Below are 23,453 nucleotides of genomic sequence, written 5' to 3' on the forward strand. Positions count from 1 at the left end.
GTAACGACTGGAGTGGTGGCTCCATGGAGATGCCGCTAGTGATGGTGTAAACTGCACCAGGGAATGGGGTCTAAGGCTTCGCTGGTCCTCACCAGAGCCCACTCCAAGGTGGGTTGGATTTGCTGCAGCAGGCAACCCCCAAGTTATTACTCCTTGCTTGGCTTGCCAGCGGTGGCGGGCAAGGTGCAGCTGGTGACATGTAGTCTGCGGGCAGGACTACTGCAGGACTCACTGCTGGAAGCATGAGCAGCAGACACGGGGCAAGATGTCACAGGCAGGAACCATGGGCAAAGCTGGGACCACACACTAAGGGAAGCATGCAGAGGCTTCAACAAGGAAGCCTGGTTAGGTGCAGATATTTATAGTAAGAGACTGACTGTATTAGCCAATTAAGGGCGCATTGCCCCTTTAAATCTCCCTGAGCCAGCGCGTGCCCTAGGATACAGGGATGTGCACACCAGTGTCTGTGAGCGAGGGCAGGAGCATGGCTGGGTAAGGTGCCCTGCCTGGGCTCCAGCGTCTGCCGAGAGCAGTGACAAGGAGGAGCGGTTGCAGCGGTGGCCCAGAGTCACAGTATTATGACCATTTCCCAGACTGCATACTGGGATTTGAAACAGATGGGTGGTCACTGCGCCTCTACTAACAAGGTTTCAGCAGCAGAAATGGCTTTAAAGTGACACTGTCACCCCCTTTTTGAATTATGACTTCTCTGCACAGGTGTAAAGGGTACGTGCTTGTTCCAGTAAAAAGTGATCTTTTATCATCTGCAGATTGTGCTAAGTGGGCGGGGCCTCAAGGCAATAGCACAATTTAGCCCTGCCCACAGTGACCATTGTACCCTCCAATAGCTGTTGGATACACTGCAGTCAGCATGGTTTCAGATACCTGTGACAACCTACACAGTGGTTAACCAGGATATTAAATGCTGGTCATAATTATGTGACTGCTTAGGGAGTTATCCAAGATTTAAAAAAAAAAAAAAAAAACATAGTTACTTTGTTCAAAGAACAACACAACACCTGTCCTTAGATTGTATGCAAGTGTTATTACAATTTGGCTCCATTCAATTCACTGGAACTGAGCTGCAATACAAAGTAACAAGAGTGGTGCTGTTGGGAAGAAAGCAGCCATGTTCTTTGAATTCTTGATAACCTCTTTAAATTATTGAAGCCATAGACATTGCTTGAGAGGTGGGCTCAAAGACCTCACTTATTGGGTATGCCAGAGATGTACTTGTCTGAACTACTCCTTAACAAAGCCACCTTTGACACAGAAAGTAAAAAAAGTTGCATCATTATTATTATTATTAGGTGTAAAGCCATGGAATTTAGCCACTAGATGGTACATCAGATCAAGGGCAGCTAAAGGGGCAGATACAGGGATTTCATTACTTTAGCTAAAGCCATTGTAGATACCTGCTACATCAACTACAGAAGAACCAAAATTATAGTTAAACTAAAATTATGGTAGAGTAAACTACTTAGGCAAGAAAAAATGACAAGTGCTCAAAAAAGATGGAGTGAAGTATTGTATACCCAAAACAGCGTCTTATTGAAAGTACATGTATAGAAACCATTATGCTAGCCCTGGGTAGTGTAATTGTCTGTGCTGTTGATGATCTAATGTGGCTGAATCACTTCATTTATTTCCTGAGCATGGTATAAAACCAGCTTCTTACCAGCTGACTCAACACACAAACACTTTTCTGTACAGTTTCCCGGGTAACATCTGCTTGACGCACTTTCAAGGCCTGAAAAACAAAGAACAGATTCTCATAAGTAACAGCGGCAGAGGCTTCAAAGAATGAGAGGAAAAACAAAACAATAATATAAACAGACTTTAGTCCAGCAAATTGTACTTTTATATCAAAAGCTGATTAAATAAAGTATAAACTGTAAAAAAAAAAAAATATCCAGTTAATTTTTCAGCGCACAGACGCACACATAATTTATAATACTGTTCTAACACTAGCGGCCATGTCATGTCATATCATTATCACTTGTCAATGAGACACAGTAAGGAATAAATTCTGTGAAAATGTCTAGTGCATGAACTCGCTTTAATGCACTGAAATACAGTAAAGTCATAATGAACTGAGTGATACCTTTGCTTCAATCTGTCTGTAACACGAAACTCCATAAACAGTCTTCCGCTCTCCACTTCTTGGTGGGAGGTGAAAAAACACTGTGTCTGTGAAAAGGAAATGCAATTATCAGGAATACAGAAAAATCATCCAAACGTTATAAAAGTGTCACTGTCTTTTTTTTTTTTTTTTTTTTGCAGAAATCAATAGTCCAGGCGATTTTAAGAAACTTTGTAATTGGGTTTATTAGGCAAATATACCATTCAAAAAGACTTTCACCAGGCCCCTCTCTCATCCACTGCTCAGAATCAGGAAATCTCGACTCTTTTACATCAGTCGGGAACTGTCTGTTCAATGGAGAGGGGAGGGGGAGGAGGGAGAGAGCAGAGAACAAAGGATTACACAGCAGGGAGCTGTGGGAAGCTGTTATTCAGAGGTCAGAGCTGACATCAGAGGAGATAGTTTGTTGTCCTGTTTTGGTGCCTCATCTCCCTCAACCCCTCCACTCTCCATAGACAATCATGAAGACAGGGGGGAGAGCTTCAAACTGCTTTTTCATTATAAAAATGCATTTTTCAACTAATAAACCCAATTACAAAGTTTCTTAAAATCACCTGTACTATTGATTTCTGCAAAAAAAAAAAAAAAATGTAACCGACAGTGACACTTTAAAGAGAAACTGACAGTACAGATATGCATAAAGTCTCCCATTGTCAATCACACAAGCAGTGCATACATACCTTCACTGCTGCTGTACGATCAGGCTGACAGAATCAAAGAGGCGGGTCTGTGTCACTGTCAGCTCCTGTCCCACAGTTCGGCCGCTGCTGTGTCTTTAGAACGCTGCCCTGTCTCCTACAGAATGATTGACAGCCAGAGGGTATGGGGGTTTTCTGAAGCAGCGGCCATGGAATGAGACATGAGCTGACAGTATCACAGACCTGCCTCTGTGACACTGTCAGCCCAGGATAAAGAATGTTTTTTTAGTAACACACAAAATCACAGGGCAGCGCTGAAAGTATGTATCCACTGCTAGTGCACATAGGCAAATATACATATCTGAGCTGTCAGTTTCTCAAGTCTGAGACAGTGAAGGGGTTAATATGCAATTCGCTGGTGGTTAATGCTGGTCCTCCTGTTGTAGAGGTCTAGTAACATGCAGTTTTTATTGCAAGGAATAGTGTTTTAAAGAATTTTCAGATTAAAATGTACTTGTCCCACATCCTGTTAGCTTTAATTGGAATACCCATTTAGGCTATGTTCACACTACGTATATGTCCGGCCGCATATTTTTCGCGGCCGGACATATACGTGTAAAACTCCAGCCGGGACTTACGCAAGTTGCGGCCGGCTACGTAAGGTCCGCAAACTTACACCCGTAAGCTCCGTACGCTTCCCGAGCGGCGTACGTAGCGATCTGACAGCGGTATTTTACTTGGATATCTTCGGCTAGCCCAGGACACCCCACAGAACCTTTTGGATCGGCAAATCAAAGTGTAAAAAAGAAATCACCACTCTGTACGGGACCGCATGTTACGCTACGGGCGTAAGTTACAGCATTTCCGTCCCGAAACAAGGGTCTGGTTAATTTTTTACGGCGCCGCATACGATCCGGGCGTAAGTTCTTACGTAGTGTGAACTGTGCAGCCGGAGATCCTATACTTTCCATTGTACACAAACTACGGAAATCTCCGGCCGCTTATTCACGGAGCGCGCTACGGCCGGAAACTTACGTAGTGTGAACATAGCCTTAAAGAGTTATAAAATTATATATATTATATATATTTATTAGCTATCTGGAGGAAGTCACTGCAAAAACAACAATTCGTAAGGCTCTGATCACACTTTTGGAGAAACTAGGAATGCTTATAGATACATTTTGAAAGAAGCCTAAACATGAAGGAATAAACAAAGTACTGTAAAATCCTTTTAACCCAGTGTGACTGGAACCCAACGGCTGCCATTAAAAACTTGAAAATCTAATAATAATAAATATATACACATATACATACATACTAAATAAATAAAATACATAAAATAATATAAAAATGATATATATGCTTATCTTATGCCACTCTTTGTACAATTTAAGTCCTTGTTTACATTCCATCTTTTTTAACTAATGATATAAAATTGTATAATCTTTATATAACCTGCTATACGACTTACATTGGCACCATCAATACAAATAACTTTTAACCTGTCATCAGACACGCCTGATGACATGTCAAAAGTTATTTTTCGTAAGAAGTACTTTTTTATACAGTAATACCTTAAACAATTTGGTATTTGAACTAAATTTCCCCCTAAAGTTTTGTTTAGTACTCAAACATTGCTCAGTATCCGAACAAAATCAGGGGGGATAACTGTCAGCTTAACTATTGTTTAGCTGACAGTTAGAGGTGGTCAGGAACAGGTGCAGGGATTCCGGTCATAATGACAGGAATCCCCGCTCTGTGTTCCCCGCAACAAAGAGAGAGGCAGGGTCAGGTGGCTGTTTAAACTTGCAGCGCTGCTCCTGCTTCTCTCAGCTGAGGGAAACACCCTGTAAAGAAACATTGATTCCCTTCATTATGAAGAGAATCCCAGCTTCTTTACAGGGTGCTCCCTGCAGCCGAGAGAAGCTGGAGCAGTGCAGCAAGTTTAAATAGCCACCCGCTCCTGCCTCTCTCTTTGTTGCGGACCTGCCTCTCTCCTTGTTGCGGGGAACACAAGCTCTTTACAGTAAGTAGTGGTGCAAGATGCAACGCTGCTTACTGCTAGCTTTTACTCTCTGTGGGCCGGGTGCTCTGCACCTGAACCATGGAGTACACACAAACCAATTAATTAGATTTACATTGTTCCCTATGGAAACTTACAGCTCGTTTTTTTAACTGCTCGGTTCTAGAACAGCCTTCCAGAACAGTTTATGTTCAAGAACTGAGGTACCACTTAAACTAATCTTCCTGCTATACAAATCATAGGTCATACCTTCTTGGAAGTTGTGTGCACCATCTGGCAATGCAAGAAATGGTAGGTATTTCCATTCCTCTGGTAAGGCATGGCTGTCATGTCCCTCTCCAGGAATCAAAGGAGGGTAAGAAAATTCCACCTTAAGAAAAATAATTGAAATAAATATTTTCAGTAATATGTTTCAAATTTACTGCACAGACCCATCTCGGGGGTACAGTCTTTTAAAAAGTCTTGTGTTTTAACATTATAGTGTCTTTGGACTAGGAGATCCTAAGAGGGTAGCCAGAGGCAGATGGGTGGGAGATAAATAAGCTGTAATGAGCAGAACACTCAACAAAGGTTTTCAGACCTGTTTTAGTAAAGTCACTTTTGCCTTAAGCAAATGTGGAAAAACCACATTCTTGGGATAACTGGGCATTTTTTTTTGTTTTAGCCAGAAAGCAATCACCAGAACATCTACTTTTTACCTCCTCTAAAACTATCTTTACTTGACCAGTCATAAGTTACACAGTAATTAGTTAGGTTGAAAAAATCCATCAAGTAAACAAGGGAGGTGATGAAGTTACATGAAGATGTTCCTTGACTGTAAGGGTATGTTCACACTGAGCAAATGGGGCGCAATCCCGCCTGCTTGCGTGCCCTCCCATAGAAACACTGACATGGATTCTGCCCCCCATACCCTAAGGCAGGGGTCCTCAACTGGCGGACCAGGGGTCCTCAACTGGCGCCCAGCTGTCCGGCCCCCGGGCGCTGCTCCCTGCACAGTAAGTATCTATGAGCGCTCGTAAAGAGCGCTCATAGATACCGAGCAGCAGCAGCAGCACTGACAGAGAGGAAGCCATTGGCTCCCTCCCTGTCAGTCACTCTCGTGGCCGCAGCGGTCACAAGAGGCCGCGCTCCCCCTCTGGTGTCGGCGCTCGAGAGACGTTCCTGCGCGGTGGGGAGTGCGACCTCTAGTGACAGCTGCAGTGCGGCCACAGGAGGAAGAGAAGAGGACGCACAGGACTCAGGTGAGTATATGTGTTTTTTTTTATGCTATATGGGAGAGGGAGCACAGGGGGGGGGGGCTAAATATGGGGGGAGAGCAAAGCATGGGGGCTATATACTGGGGGAGAGAGCACAGGAGAGCTATATACTACAGGGGGGCTATATACTCATATGCTCACTGTGCTTGCTGACAAGTGGTTGAAAATAAGTGGAGTTTAAAAAAGGAGTTAAAAGAAGGAGTTTCAAGTTCTGGTAAGTGCTGAATCTCTTTCTTTTTCACTGTTTTTGTTGTACTGAGGATGATGGCTAGTGAGATGGAGGGTTTCATTCAGTGCGCAGTCTGCCGCATGTATGCACAACTGGAGCAGGAGTTCCAGGGTGAGTATCTCTGTGACAGATGTGAGCATGTTGCCCATCTAGAAGCTCGAGTTAGAGATCTGGAGAAGCATATTGCAACACTGAGGGAACTTGGCCACCTTGAGAGGGAACTTCGGCTCACTGAGCAGGAAGTTAGTGGGTTAGAGATGGAGGGTGGTGATATAGATCAGGAGGCCCAAGTAAGTAGCTGGGTTAATGTAGTTAGAGGGACCAGTAAGGGATCCAAGAAAAGGAAGGCCACTTCTCCTACTATATGTCCAAGCAAAATTGCCAAGTTAGGTGCTGATGCAAGGGCATCCGTGTCAGAAATGGCAGCTCTAGTGGAACTAGTCCAACTAGTAGTGGGCGGGATGGTATTGTAGGTAGGCCTAGACAGCTAGTGGTTTTAGGGGATTCTATAATCAGGAAGACGGATAGAATAATTTGTCACCAAGACCGCCTCAACCGAATGGTTTGCTGTCTCCCTGGTGCCAGGGTTCGGCATGTGGTGGAAAGGGTGGATAAATTACTTAGGGGGGCTGGGGATGACCCAGCTGTCGTGGTCCATGTGGGAACCAATGACAGGATACAAGGTAGGTGGAGGTCTATTAAAAATAATTTTAGAGAACTAGGTGCTAAGTTGAAGGGAAGGACCTCCAAGGTGGTATTCTCTGGAATACTGCCTGTGCCATGCGCATCGCAGGAAAGACAGCGGGAGCTTAGGGAGTTAAATGCATGGCTCAAGTCGTGGTGTAGAGAAGAGGGGTTTGGGTTTTTAGAGCACTGGGCTGACTTTTCATTGGGGTACAATCTGTTTTCCGCAGATAATTTGCACCTTCATGGAAGGGGGTCTGCTGTGCTGGGGGAGAGAATCCTAGAAGGGGTGGAGGGGTTTTTAAACTATGGATGTGGAGGGAGGACAATGTAGTATGTAATGTAGTGGCGGCTAGGTTAGAGAGGGGACAGAACAATGAGGAGGGAGGAGAAGGGTCCTGTGGGGGGAGGATAAGAGCAGTGGATAGGGAGATCCATATGTTGCGGATGAACAGTGAGGATGATTGTAGCCACAGCACAGTAATAAATCCCATTTCTTATAATGAAGCGGTTAAACTCGATGGTAATATAAAATGTATGGTTACTAATGTCAGAAGTCTAGCCAGCAAGATGGGGGAGCTGGAGGCCTTGGTTCTGGAGGAGTCCATTGATGTGGTTGGTGTGACTGAGACATGGCTGGACTCCTCACATGACTGGGCTGTCAATATTCAGGGATTTACGTTGTTCAGAAGGGACCGGGTGGGCAGAAGGGGAGGAGGAGTATGTCTGTATGTCAGAAATGATATTAAAGTGAGTGTAAAAGATGCAATAGAGGGCGATGACTGTGATGATGTGGAAGCATTGTGGGTAGAACTACAGAAGGAGGTAAAGAGTGAAAAAATTATTCTTGGTGTAATCTATAGACCCCCCAATATTACTGAGGAGGTAGATGGCCAGTTGAATAGACAAATAGAGCGGGCTGCCCGGGAGGGATCAGTAGTGATAATGGGGGACCTCAACTACCCAGATATAGATTGGGGTCACGGTTCAGCTAAAACCACAAAGGGGAGGGAATTTCTTAACCTCCTGCAGGATAATTTTCTGGGCCAGTTTGTGGAGGAGCCAACTAGAAGTGATGCCTTGTTGGATCTGGTTATTTCTAACAACGCTGAGCTGGTTGGGGATGTCACTGTCCATGAACACCTGGGTAATAGTGACCACAATATAGTGACTTTTAGCTTAAAGTGTAGAAAAGAAAAACATGTTGGGAGGGCAAAAACTCTTAATTGTAAAAGGGCCAATTTTCCTGGGTTAAGGGCAGAACTTCAGGGCATAGACTGGGAGCGGCTGCTGTCACATACGGATACAGCTAATAAATGGGAAATCTTCAAATCCACATTAAATAACTGTACTGCCAAATATATTCCTATGGGTAACAAATATAAACGGTTAAAATCAAATCCCACATGGCTTACAACCGAGGTTAGAAGGGCTATAAATGAGAAAAAAAGGGGCATTCAAAAAATATAAATCAGAGGGGTCAGCTGTAGCATTTAAACATTACAAAGAAGTCAACAAAACCTGTAAAAATGTACTAAAAGCAGCAAAAATTCACAATGAAAGGCAGGTAGCTATAGAAAGCAAAAGAAACCCCCAAAAATTCTTCAAATATATTATTGCAAAAAAACCAAGGTCAGAGCATGTAGGACCCCTAAATAATGGTGAAGGGGAATTAATAACTGGGGATCAGGAGAAAGCTGGGGATCAGGAGAAAGCTGAGTTACTTAATGGGTTCTTCAGTTCTGTATATACAAAAGAGGATGGAGCTGTGGTGGGTGGGGCCAGTACTGAGGTGGGTGGGGCCAGTGCTGCTAACACATGTAATGTACTGAACTGGTTTACTATAGATATGGTCCAAGATAAATTAAACAAACTCAATGTAACCAAAGCTCCAGGGCCTGATGGATTGCACCCCAGAGTTCTTAGGGAACTCAGTTCTGTAATTTTTCTACCCTTGTATGAAATATTCCGTGATTCTTTGCTTACTGGTATTGTGCCGAGGGACTGGCGTAAGGCAAATGTAATGCCGATCTTCAAAAAGGGCTCTCGAACTTCCCCAGGTAACTATAGACCCGTAAGCTTAACGTCCATTGTGGGGAAACTATTTGAGGGGCTTATAAGGGACTACATCCAGGAATATGTAGTGGCTAATAGTATTATAAGTGATAACCAGCATGGTTTTACTAAGGACAGAAGCTGTCAAACCAACCTAATATGTTTCTATGAAGTGGTAAGTAGAAGCCTGGATGGCGGCGCGGCTGTGGATATAGTGTACCTGGATTTTGCAAAAGTGTTTGACACAGTTCCTCATGGACGTCTGATGGGTAAGTTAAGTCTATCGGTTTGGAAAATTTAATGCGTAACTGGATTGAAAACTGGCTTAATAATCGTACCCAGAGAGTGGTGGTCAATGATTCCTACTCCGAATGGTCCCCGGTTACTGGGCCCTCTTCTGTTTAACTTGTTTATTAATGATATTGAGAATGGAATTAACAGCAATGTTTCTATCTTTGCAGATGACACCAAGCTTTGTAGTACAGTACAGTCTATGGAGGATGTGCAGATGTTACAGGATGACTTAGACACACTGAGTGTTTGGGCGTCCACTTGGCAAATGAGGTTCAATGTGGATAAATGTAAAGTTATGCACCTGGGTACTAATAACCCACATGCATCATATGTCCTGGGGGGAGTTACACTGGGAGAGTCACTGATAGAGAAGGATCTGGGTGTACTTGTAGATAATAGACCACAGAACAGCACACAATGTCAGTCAGCTGCTTCTAAGGCCAGCAGGATATTGTCATGCATTAAAACAGGCATGGACTCACGGGACAGGGATATAATATTACCGCTTTATAAAGCTTTGGTGCGGCCCCATCTGGAGTATGCCGTCCAGTTTTGGAACCCAATTCATAAAAAGGATGTTCTAGAGCTGGAGAGGGTACAAAGACGGGCAACTAAACTAATAAGGGGAATGGAGCATCTTAGTTATGAGGAGAGATTAAAAGAATTACATTTGTTTAGTCTGGAGAAGAGACGTTTAAGGGGAGATATGATTAACTTATTTAAATATATAAATGGCCCCTACAAGAGATATGGGGAAAAGATGTTCCAGGTAAAACCCCCTCAAAGGACAAGAGGGCACTGCCTCCGCCTGGAGAAAAAAAGGTTCAATCTCTGGAGGCGACAAGTCTTCTTTACCATGAGAACTGTGAATCTGTGGAACAGTCTACCACAGGATCTGGTCACAGCAAAAACAGTAGAGGGCTTCAAAACAGGGCTAGACAAGTTCTTAGACCAAAATAATATAAATGCATATGTATAGAACCTATCACCCCTCCCCCTTCCCTGTATCCATCCCCTCCTTGGTTGAACTTGATGGACATGTGTCTTTTTTCAACCGTATTAACTATGTAACAGGGGGAGAGCACACAGAGGGGCTAAATACAGGGGGAGAGCGCACAGAGGGGCTATACACTGGGGGAGAGCGCACAGAGGGGCTACATACTACTGGGGGAGAGCGCACAGAGGGGCTACATACTACTGGGGGAGAGCGCACAGAGGGGCTACATACTACTGGGGGAGAGCGCACAGAGGGGCTACATACTACTGGGGGAGAGCACAGGGGGGCTATATGGGAGGGGGAGAGCACAGGGGGCTATATACTACTGGGGCAGTTACCCCCTTTGTACCTAATTTTAAAGGGCTGGTGAGAGAGAAAAAAATGAAATTTCCCCCACTAATAAGCACCAATTCTGTATGTAAATAGTTCAACGTTTGTGAAAAGTAACAAAACACGTTTCCTACTGATGTTCAGCTCGGACCTTCACCTGACAATAGACCCCGGTAAGTGGACCTTCACTAAAAGTTGTTGAGTACCCCTGCCCTAAGGCTTCATTGTTTTTCATGTGTCATAAAAAAAGGCTTATGGAAAAACACTAAAGAAATGCTATACATTGAGTATGTTATGTTCTTAAAATCAAAACAAAATAAAATAGCTAGGTTTGGAATGTTCTAATATTACAACATATATAAAGATGGGGTGGGGGGAGGCATTGATGGTTCATAGAGAACGTGGTATGAATGTTTAAGCAGTGAACTTTAATGCACATTTAATATATGCTTAACTATAGCAGAACTATTGAGGAGGTCTCTCTCTGGGTGGAATCTCCAATTCTCACATTTTCTCAGTATAAATTTGTTGCATTCATTGGGACACTGATTTATGTTTCAGTTCATATGAACAAGGGTTCTGCTGGCAAATAATATTACATTTCTAGGTAATGATCCTAGGGATCCTTTGTGGTTTGAATGTTTTGGCATTTTCCACCAGTGACCAGATCTTCTATTGTGGTAAAAGAAATTGTACTCCCAAGCTGCAGCCAAAGAACCTGTATTTTACATGCATTACAAAGAAGCAGCAAAAAGAACAAAACCAGAAAAGCTGCATTTACTGGTCTAGCTCTGTGTTTATAGGAAACATGTGGTAGCTTTTACCACACAAAGTAATTTTATGGCTCATATGTGTGAAATGGACAAAAACAAGAGGTAGTATAGAAACGTGTGATTATCTGCAGAGCAGAGGGAACATGAAGAGTGGATGACTAGGGAACAAGGAACCTAATGTCATGACAGGTGGTGATTATGGAAATGGAACTTCTGTAGCCTTTCCACCTGTTACTTAGGTAACTGAAGACCCCCACCACTTTGAAAAGGGAAACATCTCTGACTATACAGAGTGCCTAGGGTTCCACCATTATTTAAAATAAATGAGGATCTCCATTACACTCCGACCTTCAGTAGCTCCTGTAACTGAATGTCACATGTGGACATCCTAGAAGATTGGTTTTTCTAGCATGACAGCTATAAGAGTAACTGTCCACAACAGTCACAGTCTATCTGAACATGTGGGATCATGTTTTACCTGCCTGTACATCAATGTCACAGAAGAAAAATAAAAACTATATAAAAGATAAAAAATATTCTATACAAAATGCCAACCTGTAAGATTCAAAATGAGAGAAAGAAGGAAACCCACAGAAATACAATACATACCTGAAATGCCACTGCATGCCGCTGTCTATGGAAACCCTGTGTGTGCAGGTTCAGAGGGCGGACAACAGGTGACAGATGCACTTTAAAGGCATTATGCAACCATTAAAAATTAAAGGTTTATAATGAGAATTTAGCATCAATATTATAATGGTGGGGACGGACTCTGGGCACTCACACTGATCAGCTGTTTGAAGGGCTTGCACTCTTTTTTAACAGCTGATCAGCAAGTGAGCTGACATGCTGTACCCCACCATACTGATATTTTCGGCCTATCCTGAGCATATGTGTATATTTTATGTATGCACTAAGAATCTGACAATTTAAAGGGGTATTCCAAGATAAAACTAACTTGTCCACTATTCAAGGGCTAGTAAGAGATTTTGCTGGGCTTCAACCTCTGTACCACCGGCAATCTCCATAAAGGTACCCCAGCTTCTTTGTTTTCTATGGAGCTGCCGGAAAGAACAGAGTGCTGTACTCTGCTCTCTCCATTCTCTTTGGAGCCGCTGTGATACTTATTTCTATTAAAGTCTATGGCACCCTATTCTCACAGTGGAAATAAATTATATTGCACTATAGACTTGTAAAAGTTAACTACTTACCTCCCAGCACCATACTTACTTGTCTGTGTTAAACTGGAGTGCTTCCGCATGCTTCTCTGGGTCCCCGCATGCTGACAGCCTGCTCAGCCAATCACTGCACTGTCCTGCCACAGCCAGTGATTGGACCCAGCAGGGACCCAGAGACGCATGTGGGAGTGAGATGGGGAAACTCGAACAGGTAAGCATGGTGTTGGGAGCTAAGTAGTTACTTTTATGAAGTTAACATATTCTATTGAACAGGAAAGCACTAATGTAAATATAAAAGCAATTTACAACTCAATACTAATTTGATACAAAGCTGTATAAATATAATGCTAATATTACATAATATAAGAATCTGTTGATTTTCTATTTCTACATACAGAACCACTCGGCCAGGGTACAAAAATCCATTTTTAAGCAATTTTATTTCCTTCATAAATGTCAACTAACAATAAGCAAAGAGTATCTGTAATATATTCAGAACAACGGAAGTGAAAATCAGCCTCATAATCTCTCTACAGAAGGTGCCAAAGTACAAAGATCTCACACGGAGATACAGCGACAATAGGTGAAGCACATCAGCCACACCAATGTAAACTGTACAAAAGGAGGAAGCAAGGTAAAGTTACAGCTGTAGATCCTTGGAAATCCTTAGAAACCACCACTTTTACTAAATAAAGGCAACGTTTTGAACTCTAGCAGGTCGGGATCTTCTAACCAGGTAAAATTCATCCTGTCAGTCAGTTAGGCACCAAGGCTAGTAAAGTTGCTTAAAGAAAAAAAAAAAAAAAAAAAACTACCTTAAGGGCCCCATTCCACGGGCCGAGGAGGGCCCGATCAACGATGTAAACGAGCGATGATCTGCTAGATCGCCGCTCGTTTACTGGGCCTATTCCACGGCCCGATGATCGTTGAGCGAGGGCTGCAAGGACATCGTTACCGACGTCCTTGAAGCATCATACATTACCTGTTCAGACTTCTTCTCCACGCTGTCTTCATCCCCGGGTCCCGCGCGCTCTATCTTCAGAAAGGCCGGTCAGCCATTTGAAGATAGAGCGCGCAGGACCCGGGGATGAAGACAGCGCGGAGAAGAAGCCTGGATAGGTAATGTATGCTGCTGCTGCTTGTCAAATCGTCGGTCGCGCGCTGCGCACCGCTATTCAACCGTAGCGATGCGCGGTGGGGGAACGATGATTTTAGGTCTGGCCCGAAATGAACGATCAGCCGATGACACGATCATCGGCTGATCGTTCTCTCTATTTCACCAAACGATAATCGGCCGAATCGGGCCAAATGAACCACAATGAAAGAACCCACATCAATCATGCTTCATGCTGATAGAAATCAAACGACCCAAAATAATTTAAGAGTACCTAGGTTTGGTTTGCTTTACCTCAGTCTTTGTTTTATTTTTCAGACAGAATAGAAGTCTACCCTAAAATTCTGTCCCACAAATAAAAACAGACTAACATTTGGTCTATTCATCTCTATGGGCAAGTTGTAGTATACGTTGGGACACCTTTTTGAGAGTGCAGTGCATATAGGTTCTCTAATACCGTAAATAACCAGCCTACTTCCCTTATGGTTTACAAATAATGAATAAGCCTAGTGCTGCGTGTATACGAAGTGATAATTCGCCCAATCGGTCGTTTAACTATTTGGTTTTCATAACGATCAGCTTTTAAACGAATAAATGGTTAGAAAAATCGTTAGAAAATTTGTAAGAAAAATTGTTATTGCGATTGTTTTTAACCCCTTAACGACATCGGGCGTACCCATACGCCCCCGTTGCCTGGGCTTTAACGCAAACGGGCGTATGGGTACGCCCGATGTTTCCCCGATCGCTGCGTGTTCACACACAGCGGTCGGGGAAGATGGCCTGCTATAATGTATAGCAGGCCATCTTAGCTTCACGGCACGGGGGGTGGTTAACACCCCCCGTGCTTACGATCGCCGCTATAGGCTGATCAATTCAGATCAGCCAATAGCGGCGATCGGAACCTTTCCGGGTCATCGGTGACCCGATGACCCGGAAAAAAATGGCGGTCGGTGCTGTCCGAGGACGGCACCGACCGCCATTACTGTAAAAAGTAATGTTGATCGCCGTGCCACCGGCCCGATCGCCGTGAACGGCCGGCCGGCCGTTCACGGCGATCGGGCCGGTGGCACGGCGATCAGAGTCCAGCAAAATAGTAAATACCTGCCCTGGACCCCTCAGCTAGAGAGCCGAGGGGTCCAGAGCAGGTATTTGTACATTACTCACCTGTCCCGGGCTCCTGATCGGCGTCTTCCGGGTTCGCGGCGTCCTCCGTCATTCCGTTCGGTCTTCGGGTCTTTCCGGCGGTCCTCGTCGTCTTCTTTCGGCTATTTTCGGCTCCAGCCTCGTCATTTTCCGGATTTTGCGCTCTGCTGCCCCCTAGCGGCTGATATGTGTAATACACTTATCAGCAGCTACAGGGATATTCAGAATATAAAAAAAAATTATTTTTTTTTCCCAAATTTTTTTTTTTCTATTTTCCGCACCCTATCGCCGCTGAGTGTTGATCAGCATCGCACGAAAGTGCGCTGCTAATCAGCAACTCCTCCTTTTTGGCGTAGGGTGTTTTTTTTCTATATTCTACTGCCACGGTCTGCTTATAAGTGCCGCACATAAGTGCGGCATTTATCAGCAACTCCTTTGTTGGCGTAGGTTTTTTTTTATACTTACTGTAAAAAAAACACGTAAAAAACACTACATTACACCACACTACATTGAATAAAGTTTGACACTACACCACTACATACCCCATATACCAATCCCCATATAAAGATGGCCCCCAGGGTGTTTTCGGTGTCAGAGGGATACGTTATTATTGCCTCCGACACCGAAACAGCCAGTGAGGATGAATGGGGGGATCCTTCTTTCCTCCATTCATCCTCATCATCCTCATCATCCAGTGACGTGTCTGGGGGGTAGCGTAGCGTACGCTGCCCCCCAGACACGTCTTTTCCGCCAGTACCGTCCCAATAAGAGATGGCGGTATGGTGTGAAATTCTACAAACTCTGTGAGAGTACCTCAGGGTACACTTACAGATTTCGGGTACGTGCAAACTGCGGAATGGCGAAGGATAACCCTTTGTGCATTCCACAGCTGGCACCCGCCGGCGGACTGATGCAGGCGCACGTCTCTATCCGTGTCATAGACTCCATTCTATGCACGGGCGGAATCCGTCGTCCATCCAAAGAATGAACACGTTGGACGGAGAGCGGAATCCGCCCGTGCATAGAATGGAGTCTATGACACGTGTGGAGACGTGCGCCCGCATCAGTCCGCCGGCGGGTGCCAGCTGTGGAATGCAAGAAGGGTTATCTGTCGCGATTCCGCAGTGTGCATGTACCCTTAGAGTGTATGAAGGAAGGGACACCCGAATCCAGCCCCCAGATGCCCCCAGATGCCCCCCCCCCCCCCATCCTCGGAGTTAATGGGGAGATCGTCCGGGAACTGATCTTCCCACTGCTGGATAAAGGTTACCACCTGTACAGGGATAACTTTTATACCAGCACCCCCTCTTCCGGTCCCTCGCTGCCCTGTAGCTTGCGGCACGATCCGTAAATATCAGAAGTAGTAATAGCGCCCTAATATTTAGCAGCCATGGAGCGGACCCAGCGCTTCTGGATATGAAGGACCCCGTATCGCACCAGGACAACATTCTCCAGGTGACGTCCCCCACACTGGAGAACAGGAGACCCCAGAAGAAGTGCAGAGTGTGGCGTAACAGGGGGATCAGGAAGGACACCATTTACCAGTGTGACACCTGTGCTGATCACCCCGGCCTCTGCATACTGGATCGCTCCAAGGCGTACCACACGTCACTGGGGTTCTACATTATCTAAATTCTGTCCCTTATTCCTATTTCAGGGGTCACGTTGATTCAGGGATTATTCTGATCGCCATTATGGATTCGGGAAGGAATTTTTCCCCTGTGATGAGGCTACTGTCGTCTGCATTACGAGGGTTTTTTGCCTTCCTCTGGATCAACACAGGTTGAATTTGATGGACACCTGTCATTTCCAACCTTATAAACTAATAATTGGCCTAATACCCCCAAATAAATTAATAATTGTCCCTTTTCCCCAGCTAAATAGGTATGGCCGCCATTCCCATTAGAGGATGCCATGATGCAATTACAAAGCCTCTGTGCAGCCAGGACAGTAGAAACCCCCCACAAGTGACCCCATTCTGGAAACTACACCCCATATGGAATCTAACAAGGGGGTCAGCGGGGATATGGCCCCCTGGTGACGGCCACATTTGGGACGTGAAAATGAAAAAAATTGTATTTTTTATTTTCTCGGCACATGTTCTACGTAAGTGCCCGTCACCAGTGGGGTCCATATGCTCACTGCACCCCTTGTTAGATTCCTTATGGGGTGTAGTTTCCAGAATGGGGTCACTTGTCGGGGGTTTCTACTGACCTGGCAGCACAGGAGCTTTGTAATTGCGACATGGCCTCCATCCTCCATTCCAGCCTCTAAATGGCGCTCTGTCCCTTTGGTGACTTGCCCTGTGCCCATATGGCACATTATGCCCACATGTGGGGTATTTTCGTACTCAGGGGACACTACCCTACACGTTTTGTGTTCATTTTCTTTTTAACCCCTTGTGGAAATGGAAAAAAATCAAGGCTAGACCAACATTTAGTGTAATTTTTGTAAAATTTTTACTCTAAATTATTAATCTTGTCATGTTTTTTCATTTTCACAAGGGGTTAAAAGATAAAAAAAAACATTTAATGTGTAGAGCAATTTCCCCTGAGTACGGAAATACCCCACATGTGGACATAAAGCGCCATGCGGGTGCAGGGTAAGCCTCCGAAGGGACGGAGCGCCATTTGGTTTTTGAAGGCTGGATTTGGATGGAATGGATTTCGAGGGGCCATGTTGCATTCAAAAGGCCCCTGTGTTGCCAAGACAGTTGAAACCCCCCACAAGTGACCCCATTATGGAAACTGCACCCCTCAAGGAATGTAACAAGGGGTGTAGTGAGCATATGGACCCCACTGGTGACGGACACAAATGTGGAACAATGTGGCGTGAAAATGAAATATTACATTTTTTACACTATAATGTTGGTCTAGCCTTGAATTTATCATTTTCACAAGGGGTTAAAAGAGGAGAAAAAAAACAAAATGTGTAGCGCAATTTCCCCCGAGTCCGTAAATACCCCACATGTGGACATAAAGCGCCATGCGGGTGCAGGGTAAGCCTCCGAAGGGAAGGAGCGCCATTTGGTTTTTGAAGGCTGGATTTGGATGGAATGGATTTCGAGGGGCCATGTTGCATTCAAAAGGCCCCTGTGTTGCCAAGACAGTTGAAACCCCCCACAAGTGACCCCATTATGGAAACTGCACCCCTCAAGGAATGTAACAAGGGGTGTAGTGAGCATATGGACCCCACTGGTGACGGGCACAAATGTGGAACAATGTGGCGTGAAAATGAAATATTACATTTTTTACACTATAATGTTGGTTTAGCCTTGAATTTATCATTTTCACAAGGGGTTAAAAGAGAAAAAAACACACAATATGTGTAGAGCAATTTCCCCCGAGTCCGTAAATACCCCACATGTGGACATAAAGCGCCATGTGGGTGCAGGGCAAGCCTCCGAAGGGAAGGAGCGCCATTTGGATTTTGGAGGTTGGATTTGGCTAGAATGGATGATGAACGCCATGTCGCATTTACAGAGCCCTCGTGCTGCCAAAACACTGGAAACCCCCCACAAGTGACCCCATTCTGGAAACTGCACCCCTCAGGGAATCTAACAAGGGGTGCAGTGAGGATATGGACCCCTTGATGACGGACACATTTGTGCCATGAAAGTGAAAAAATGAAATTTTTCCCTTTCACGTCACATTGTTCCACATTTGTGCCCGTCACCAGTGGGGTCCATATGCTTACTGCACCCCTTGTTAGATTCCTTGAGGGGTGTAGTTTCCAGAATGGAATCACTTGTGGGGGGTTTCCAGTGTCTTGGCAGCACGAGGGCTCTGTAAATGCGACATGGCCCTTGAAATCCTTTTCAGTGAAATCCAGCTTCCAAAAGCCAATTGGCGCTCCTTCCCTTTGGAGGCTCGTCCTGCGCCCCCTTGGCACTTTATTGCCACATGTGGGGTATTTCTGTACTCGGGAGAAACTGCGCTACACATTTTTTGTCTTTTTTTGCCTCTTATCCCTTTAAGAAAATGAAAAATTGAAGGCTAGAACAACGTTTTAGTGTAAAAAATAATTTTTTCTTTTTTCACGCCATATTGTTCGGAAAATCTGTGAAGCACCTGTGGGGTCCAGATGCTCACCGCACCCCTTGTTACATTCCTTGAGGGGTGTAGTTTTCTAAATGGTGTCCCTTTAGGGGTGTTTTTTAGGTTTTGGCACCCCAGAGCCTCTGCCAACCTGAAGTGGTACAGTCAGAAATGACCAAATATAACGGAGGCATTGAAATTCACTAGGCGCTCCCTTATATCTGAGGCTTGTGGTTGCGTCAAATAGCGCAATAGGGTCACATATGGGGTATTTCTATAAACTGCAGAAACGGGGCAATAATTATTGGGGTGCATTTCTCTGGTAATAGGTTTATAATTATGAAAAATATTGGATTACAATAAAATCTCTGCACAGAAAATTAAAATTTTCAAATTCCTTACACACTTCGCTTTTATTTCTGTGACTCCCCTAAAGGGTTAAAACACTTTCTGGATGTGCTTTTGCAGAGTTTGGGGGGTGCAGTTTCTGAAATGGGGTGCTTTGTGGGGCTTTCTAACATACAGGCCCCTCAAATACACTTTAAACCTGAACAGGTCCCTAAAAATATCTGATTTTGAAATTTTACTGAAAATTTGGAAATTTGCTGCTAATGTTTTAAGCTTCCTATCGTCTAAAAAAAATGAAAGATAGTTTAATAAATGCCGCCAACATAAAGTAGACATGTTGCTAATGCTATTTAATATATAATTTATGTGGTATAACCACTTTCTGTATACGCAAAAAAGTTTCAAAGTTGGAAAAATGCATTTTTTCACATTTTTTCACATTATTTGGGTTTTTTTCATAAAGATTTGTTATGAGTATCGACTCCAATTTACCAGAAATGTAAAGTACAATGTGTCACGAGAAAACAATCTCAGAATCAGCCGGATAGGTAAAAGCATCCCGAAGGTATTAATGACTAAAGTGACACTGGTCATATTCATAAAATTTGTCTCTGTCATTAAGGCCATTTCAGGCTCTGTCCTTAAGGGTAAATTCACACGGGCGTCTCGCATAAAAAAACCGCAGCTAATCAGCAGCTAATCCGCACCTAATCCGCAATACACGTATTAATAATAATAAGAATAATAAATGTATTGCGGATTAGCTGCGGATTAGCTGCGGATTAGCTGCGGTTTTTTTTATGCGAGACGCCCGTGTGAATTTACCCTAAGGGGTTAAGATTGCTTAAGACCATCTTTCATATAGGGTGATGCTTTGAAAGACTGTTTACACAAAGCGATCTGAGAATTTTTAGCGAACGATGAACAACGATTTGAGAACATGTTGAAAGTAGGGCTGGGCGATATAAACGATATGCCAAAATATCGTCATCAATTCGGTTGACTATATAGATTTTTGGCATATCGTCATATCGCGATACATGCCCACGGAGCGGTAGTGAATAAGCTTCTCACTTACCGCTCCGTGGTACCGCGCTGCAGGGCCTCCCGTTCACGCACCGTCAGCGCGCTAGCTGACGATGCGTGTGACGTCAGGTCTCTCCCAGTGCATGCTGGGAAGAAGACGCGGCCCGCCTCGCCTCGCGGACTCCATCAGCCAGCCCTGCAGGAAAGGTAAGTAGCAGAGGGGTCGGGGGCGGCAGATGGCTTGGCATGGGGCTGATGATGGCCCTGGCTGGGGGCACATGATGGCTGGCACATAGGGAAAACTGAGAGGGGGAGATGACTGGCACTGGGGGGGGGGCTGATGACTGGCAACGGGGGGCTGATAACTGGCAAGGGGGGGGCTGATAACTGGCAAAGGGGAAGGCTGATGACTGGCAAGGGGGGTGATAACTGGCACAAGGGAGGGCTGATGACTGGCACAGGGGAAGGCTGATGACTGGCACAAGGGGGGCTGATGACTGGCACAAGGGGGGCTGATGACTGGCACAAGGGGGGCTGATGACTGGCACAAGGGGGGCTGATGACTGGCACAAGGGGGGCTGATGACTGGCACAAGGGGGGCTGATGACTGGCACAAGGGGGGCTGATGACTGGCACAAGGGGGGCTGATGACTGGCACAAGGGGGGCTGATGACTGGCACAAGGGGGGCTGATGACTGGCAAGGGGGGGTGATAACTGGCACAAAGAGGGGTGAAGGCATAGGGGAGGGCTGATGACTGGCAAGGGGGGTGATAACTGGCACAAGGGGGGGCTAATGACTGGCACAGGGGAGGGCTGATGACTGGCACAGGGTGGGCTGATGGCACAGGGGAAGGCTGATTACTGGCAAGGGGGGCTGATGACTGGCAAGTGGGGGCTGATGGCACAGGGGAGGGTTGATGACTGGCACAGGGTGGGCTGATGACTGGCAAGGGGGGTGATAACTGGCACAAAGGGGGCTGAAGGCATAGGGGAGGGCTGATGACTGGCAAGGGGGGGGGGTGATAACTGGCACAAGGGGGGGCTGATGACTGGCACAAGGGGGGGCTGATGACTGGCACAAGGGGGGGCTGATGACTGGCACAAGGGGGGGCTGATGACTGGCACAAGGGGGGGCTGATGGCACAGAGATGGCACAAAGGGGGCTGATTGCACAGGGCTGAGCCGCTGAACCCAGCCTTAAGCTGCACATAATTATGTTATCAGGACAACAGGACGAAATTTTATGTTTATTTTTTACATTTAATTTGCACTTTATTTTAAACAATTTTGTGTTTTACTAACACTTAATCTTTGCATTGTTTGGAAAAAGATCTGTTATACAATACACATCTTAAAAAAATCTTAAAGTGTTGTAATTTGTATACACACACAAAATTTTTTTATATATCGTGATATATCGTGCATGCATCAAATTATATCGTGATATAAATTTTAGGCCATATCGCCCACCCCTAGTTGAAAGATCAAAATGAACCATTCCTCGCTCGTCCCTTAGTTGTTTGCTGTGTTTACATGGAACGATTATCGCTCAAATGTGATCGTTATAGCGAAAATTCGAACGATAATTGTTCCGTGTAAACGCAGCATTAGATAGAGGAAGAGTTGCTTGTCTGGAATCATTGTGTCACTCCAGCATGGCTAGGTTTACGTTTCCTTTTAAAAAAAAAAATCTAATAATTGTTATTAAAATCTTTTCATAGACAACATCAACATAGAGTTACCCCCAACACCCCTAAAATCGCACCACCCAAAACCCCCACCCCCTACACTCCATTACAAGAATATACATTAACAAAAGATACATCTTTGGACAGTACAGAGATGTTTGTAGTGATCTTTTTCCTAGGCCTGTAACCATTACAAGGGGGCATTCTCCACAGAAAAGAAGGTTTCACCATCAGCACAGACACAGATTCCTTACTGTAAGAGCAGTGAGACTGTGGAACTCTCTGCCACATGATGTTGTCATGGCTGATTCATTATATATGTTCAAGGGAGGCCTGGATGTTTTTCTTGAAAAATATAGTATTACAGGTTATGGGCATTAGATTTCTGGTGATACAACGCTTATACAGGGATTATTCTGATTGCCATTGGAGTCGGGAAGGAATTTTCTCCCTGTGATGGGGAAATTGGCATCTGCCGCATAAGACAGATCAGACTGTAAGGAAATATATATCCAGACAATACAATGTATAGTTTCAACAAGCCTACAAATAATATCCTTACTCCTTCTACTATGGCACCCCAACCTCCCCCCCCCCCCCCCCATTTACGATTAGCCTGCAACAAAAAGCCTTAAAGGGGTTGTCCAGCGAAAAAAAATTATTCACAGAATAACACACATTACAAAGTTATACAACTTTGTAATGTATGTTATGTCTGTGAATGGCCCCCTTCCCCGTGTCCCACCACCCCCACCCGTGTACCCGGAAGTGTGGTGCGCTATACATTACCTGTCGCGTGCCGACCACGGTCTCCGATCGTCAGCAGTGACGTCTTCTTCGGGAGCTTGGCGGATCTTCCCGAGTGCCGGCCGCCCTCTGCACCGTCATCCGAAGCTCAGCCGCGATTGGCTGAGCATAACTGTGCTCAGCCAATCGCGGCTGAGCAGCTGATGACGTGGCCGCGTCATCAGCCGCTCAGCCGCGATTGGCTGAGCACAGTTATGCTCAGCCAATCGCGGCTGAGCTTCGGATGACGCTGCAGAGGGTGGCCGGCACTCGGGAAGATCCGCCAAGCTCCCGAAGAAGACGTCACTGCTGACGATCGGAGACCGTGGACGACACGACATGCGGTGAGTATAATGCACCACACTTCCGGGTCTAGCGTGGGTGGGGGGAAACACGGGGAAGGGGGCCATTCACAGACATAACATACATTACAAAGTTGTATAACTTTGTAATGTGTGTTATTCTGTGAATAATTTTTTTTCGCCGGACAACCCCTTTAATTGGAGTACGCTTTATAAATCTTGATGGAAAGCCTGGGATATCTATCCATGGCCTCCAAACATTTCATACTTCTTCATGGCTTTCCTTTTTGTATACACTCCCTTTCCCAATCTAATAACTTTATCCGACTGAGTTATCTATTCCACCAGCATGGGAGGAGTAATCTGTATCCAATATCACTGAGGCTCGATTCAAAGTCTCTGTAAGAG

The 23,453-nt window shown here is 45.0% G+C and overlaps 1 protein-coding gene across 1 annotated transcript in view; it reads right to left on the bottom strand.

The window, feature by feature from the left end:
• AVL9 (AVL9 cell migration associated) overlaps nt 1-23,453 on the bottom strand; it is a 57,271-nt gene that overhangs the window by 23,573 nt on the left and 10,245 nt on the right. The window contains exons 2-4 of the mRNA XM_069960358.1: nt 5,054-5,174; nt 2,105-2,190; nt 1,679-1,750 (exon numbers count right to left, since the gene is read on the bottom strand). Coding sequence (XP_069816459.1) covers nt 1,679-1,750; nt 2,105-2,190; nt 5,054-5,174 — 279 coding nt within the window. The remainder of the gene's footprint in view (nt 1-1,678; nt 1,751-2,104; nt 2,191-5,053; nt 5,175-23,453) is intronic.

Source organism: Dendropsophus ebraccatus, chromosome 2 (assembly GCF_027789765.1).
Source record: "Dendropsophus ebraccatus isolate aDenEbr1 chromosome 2, aDenEbr1.pat, whole genome shotgun sequence".
NCBI classification, from domain to species: domain Eukaryota; kingdom Metazoa; phylum Chordata; class Amphibia; order Anura; family Hylidae; genus Dendropsophus; species Dendropsophus ebraccatus.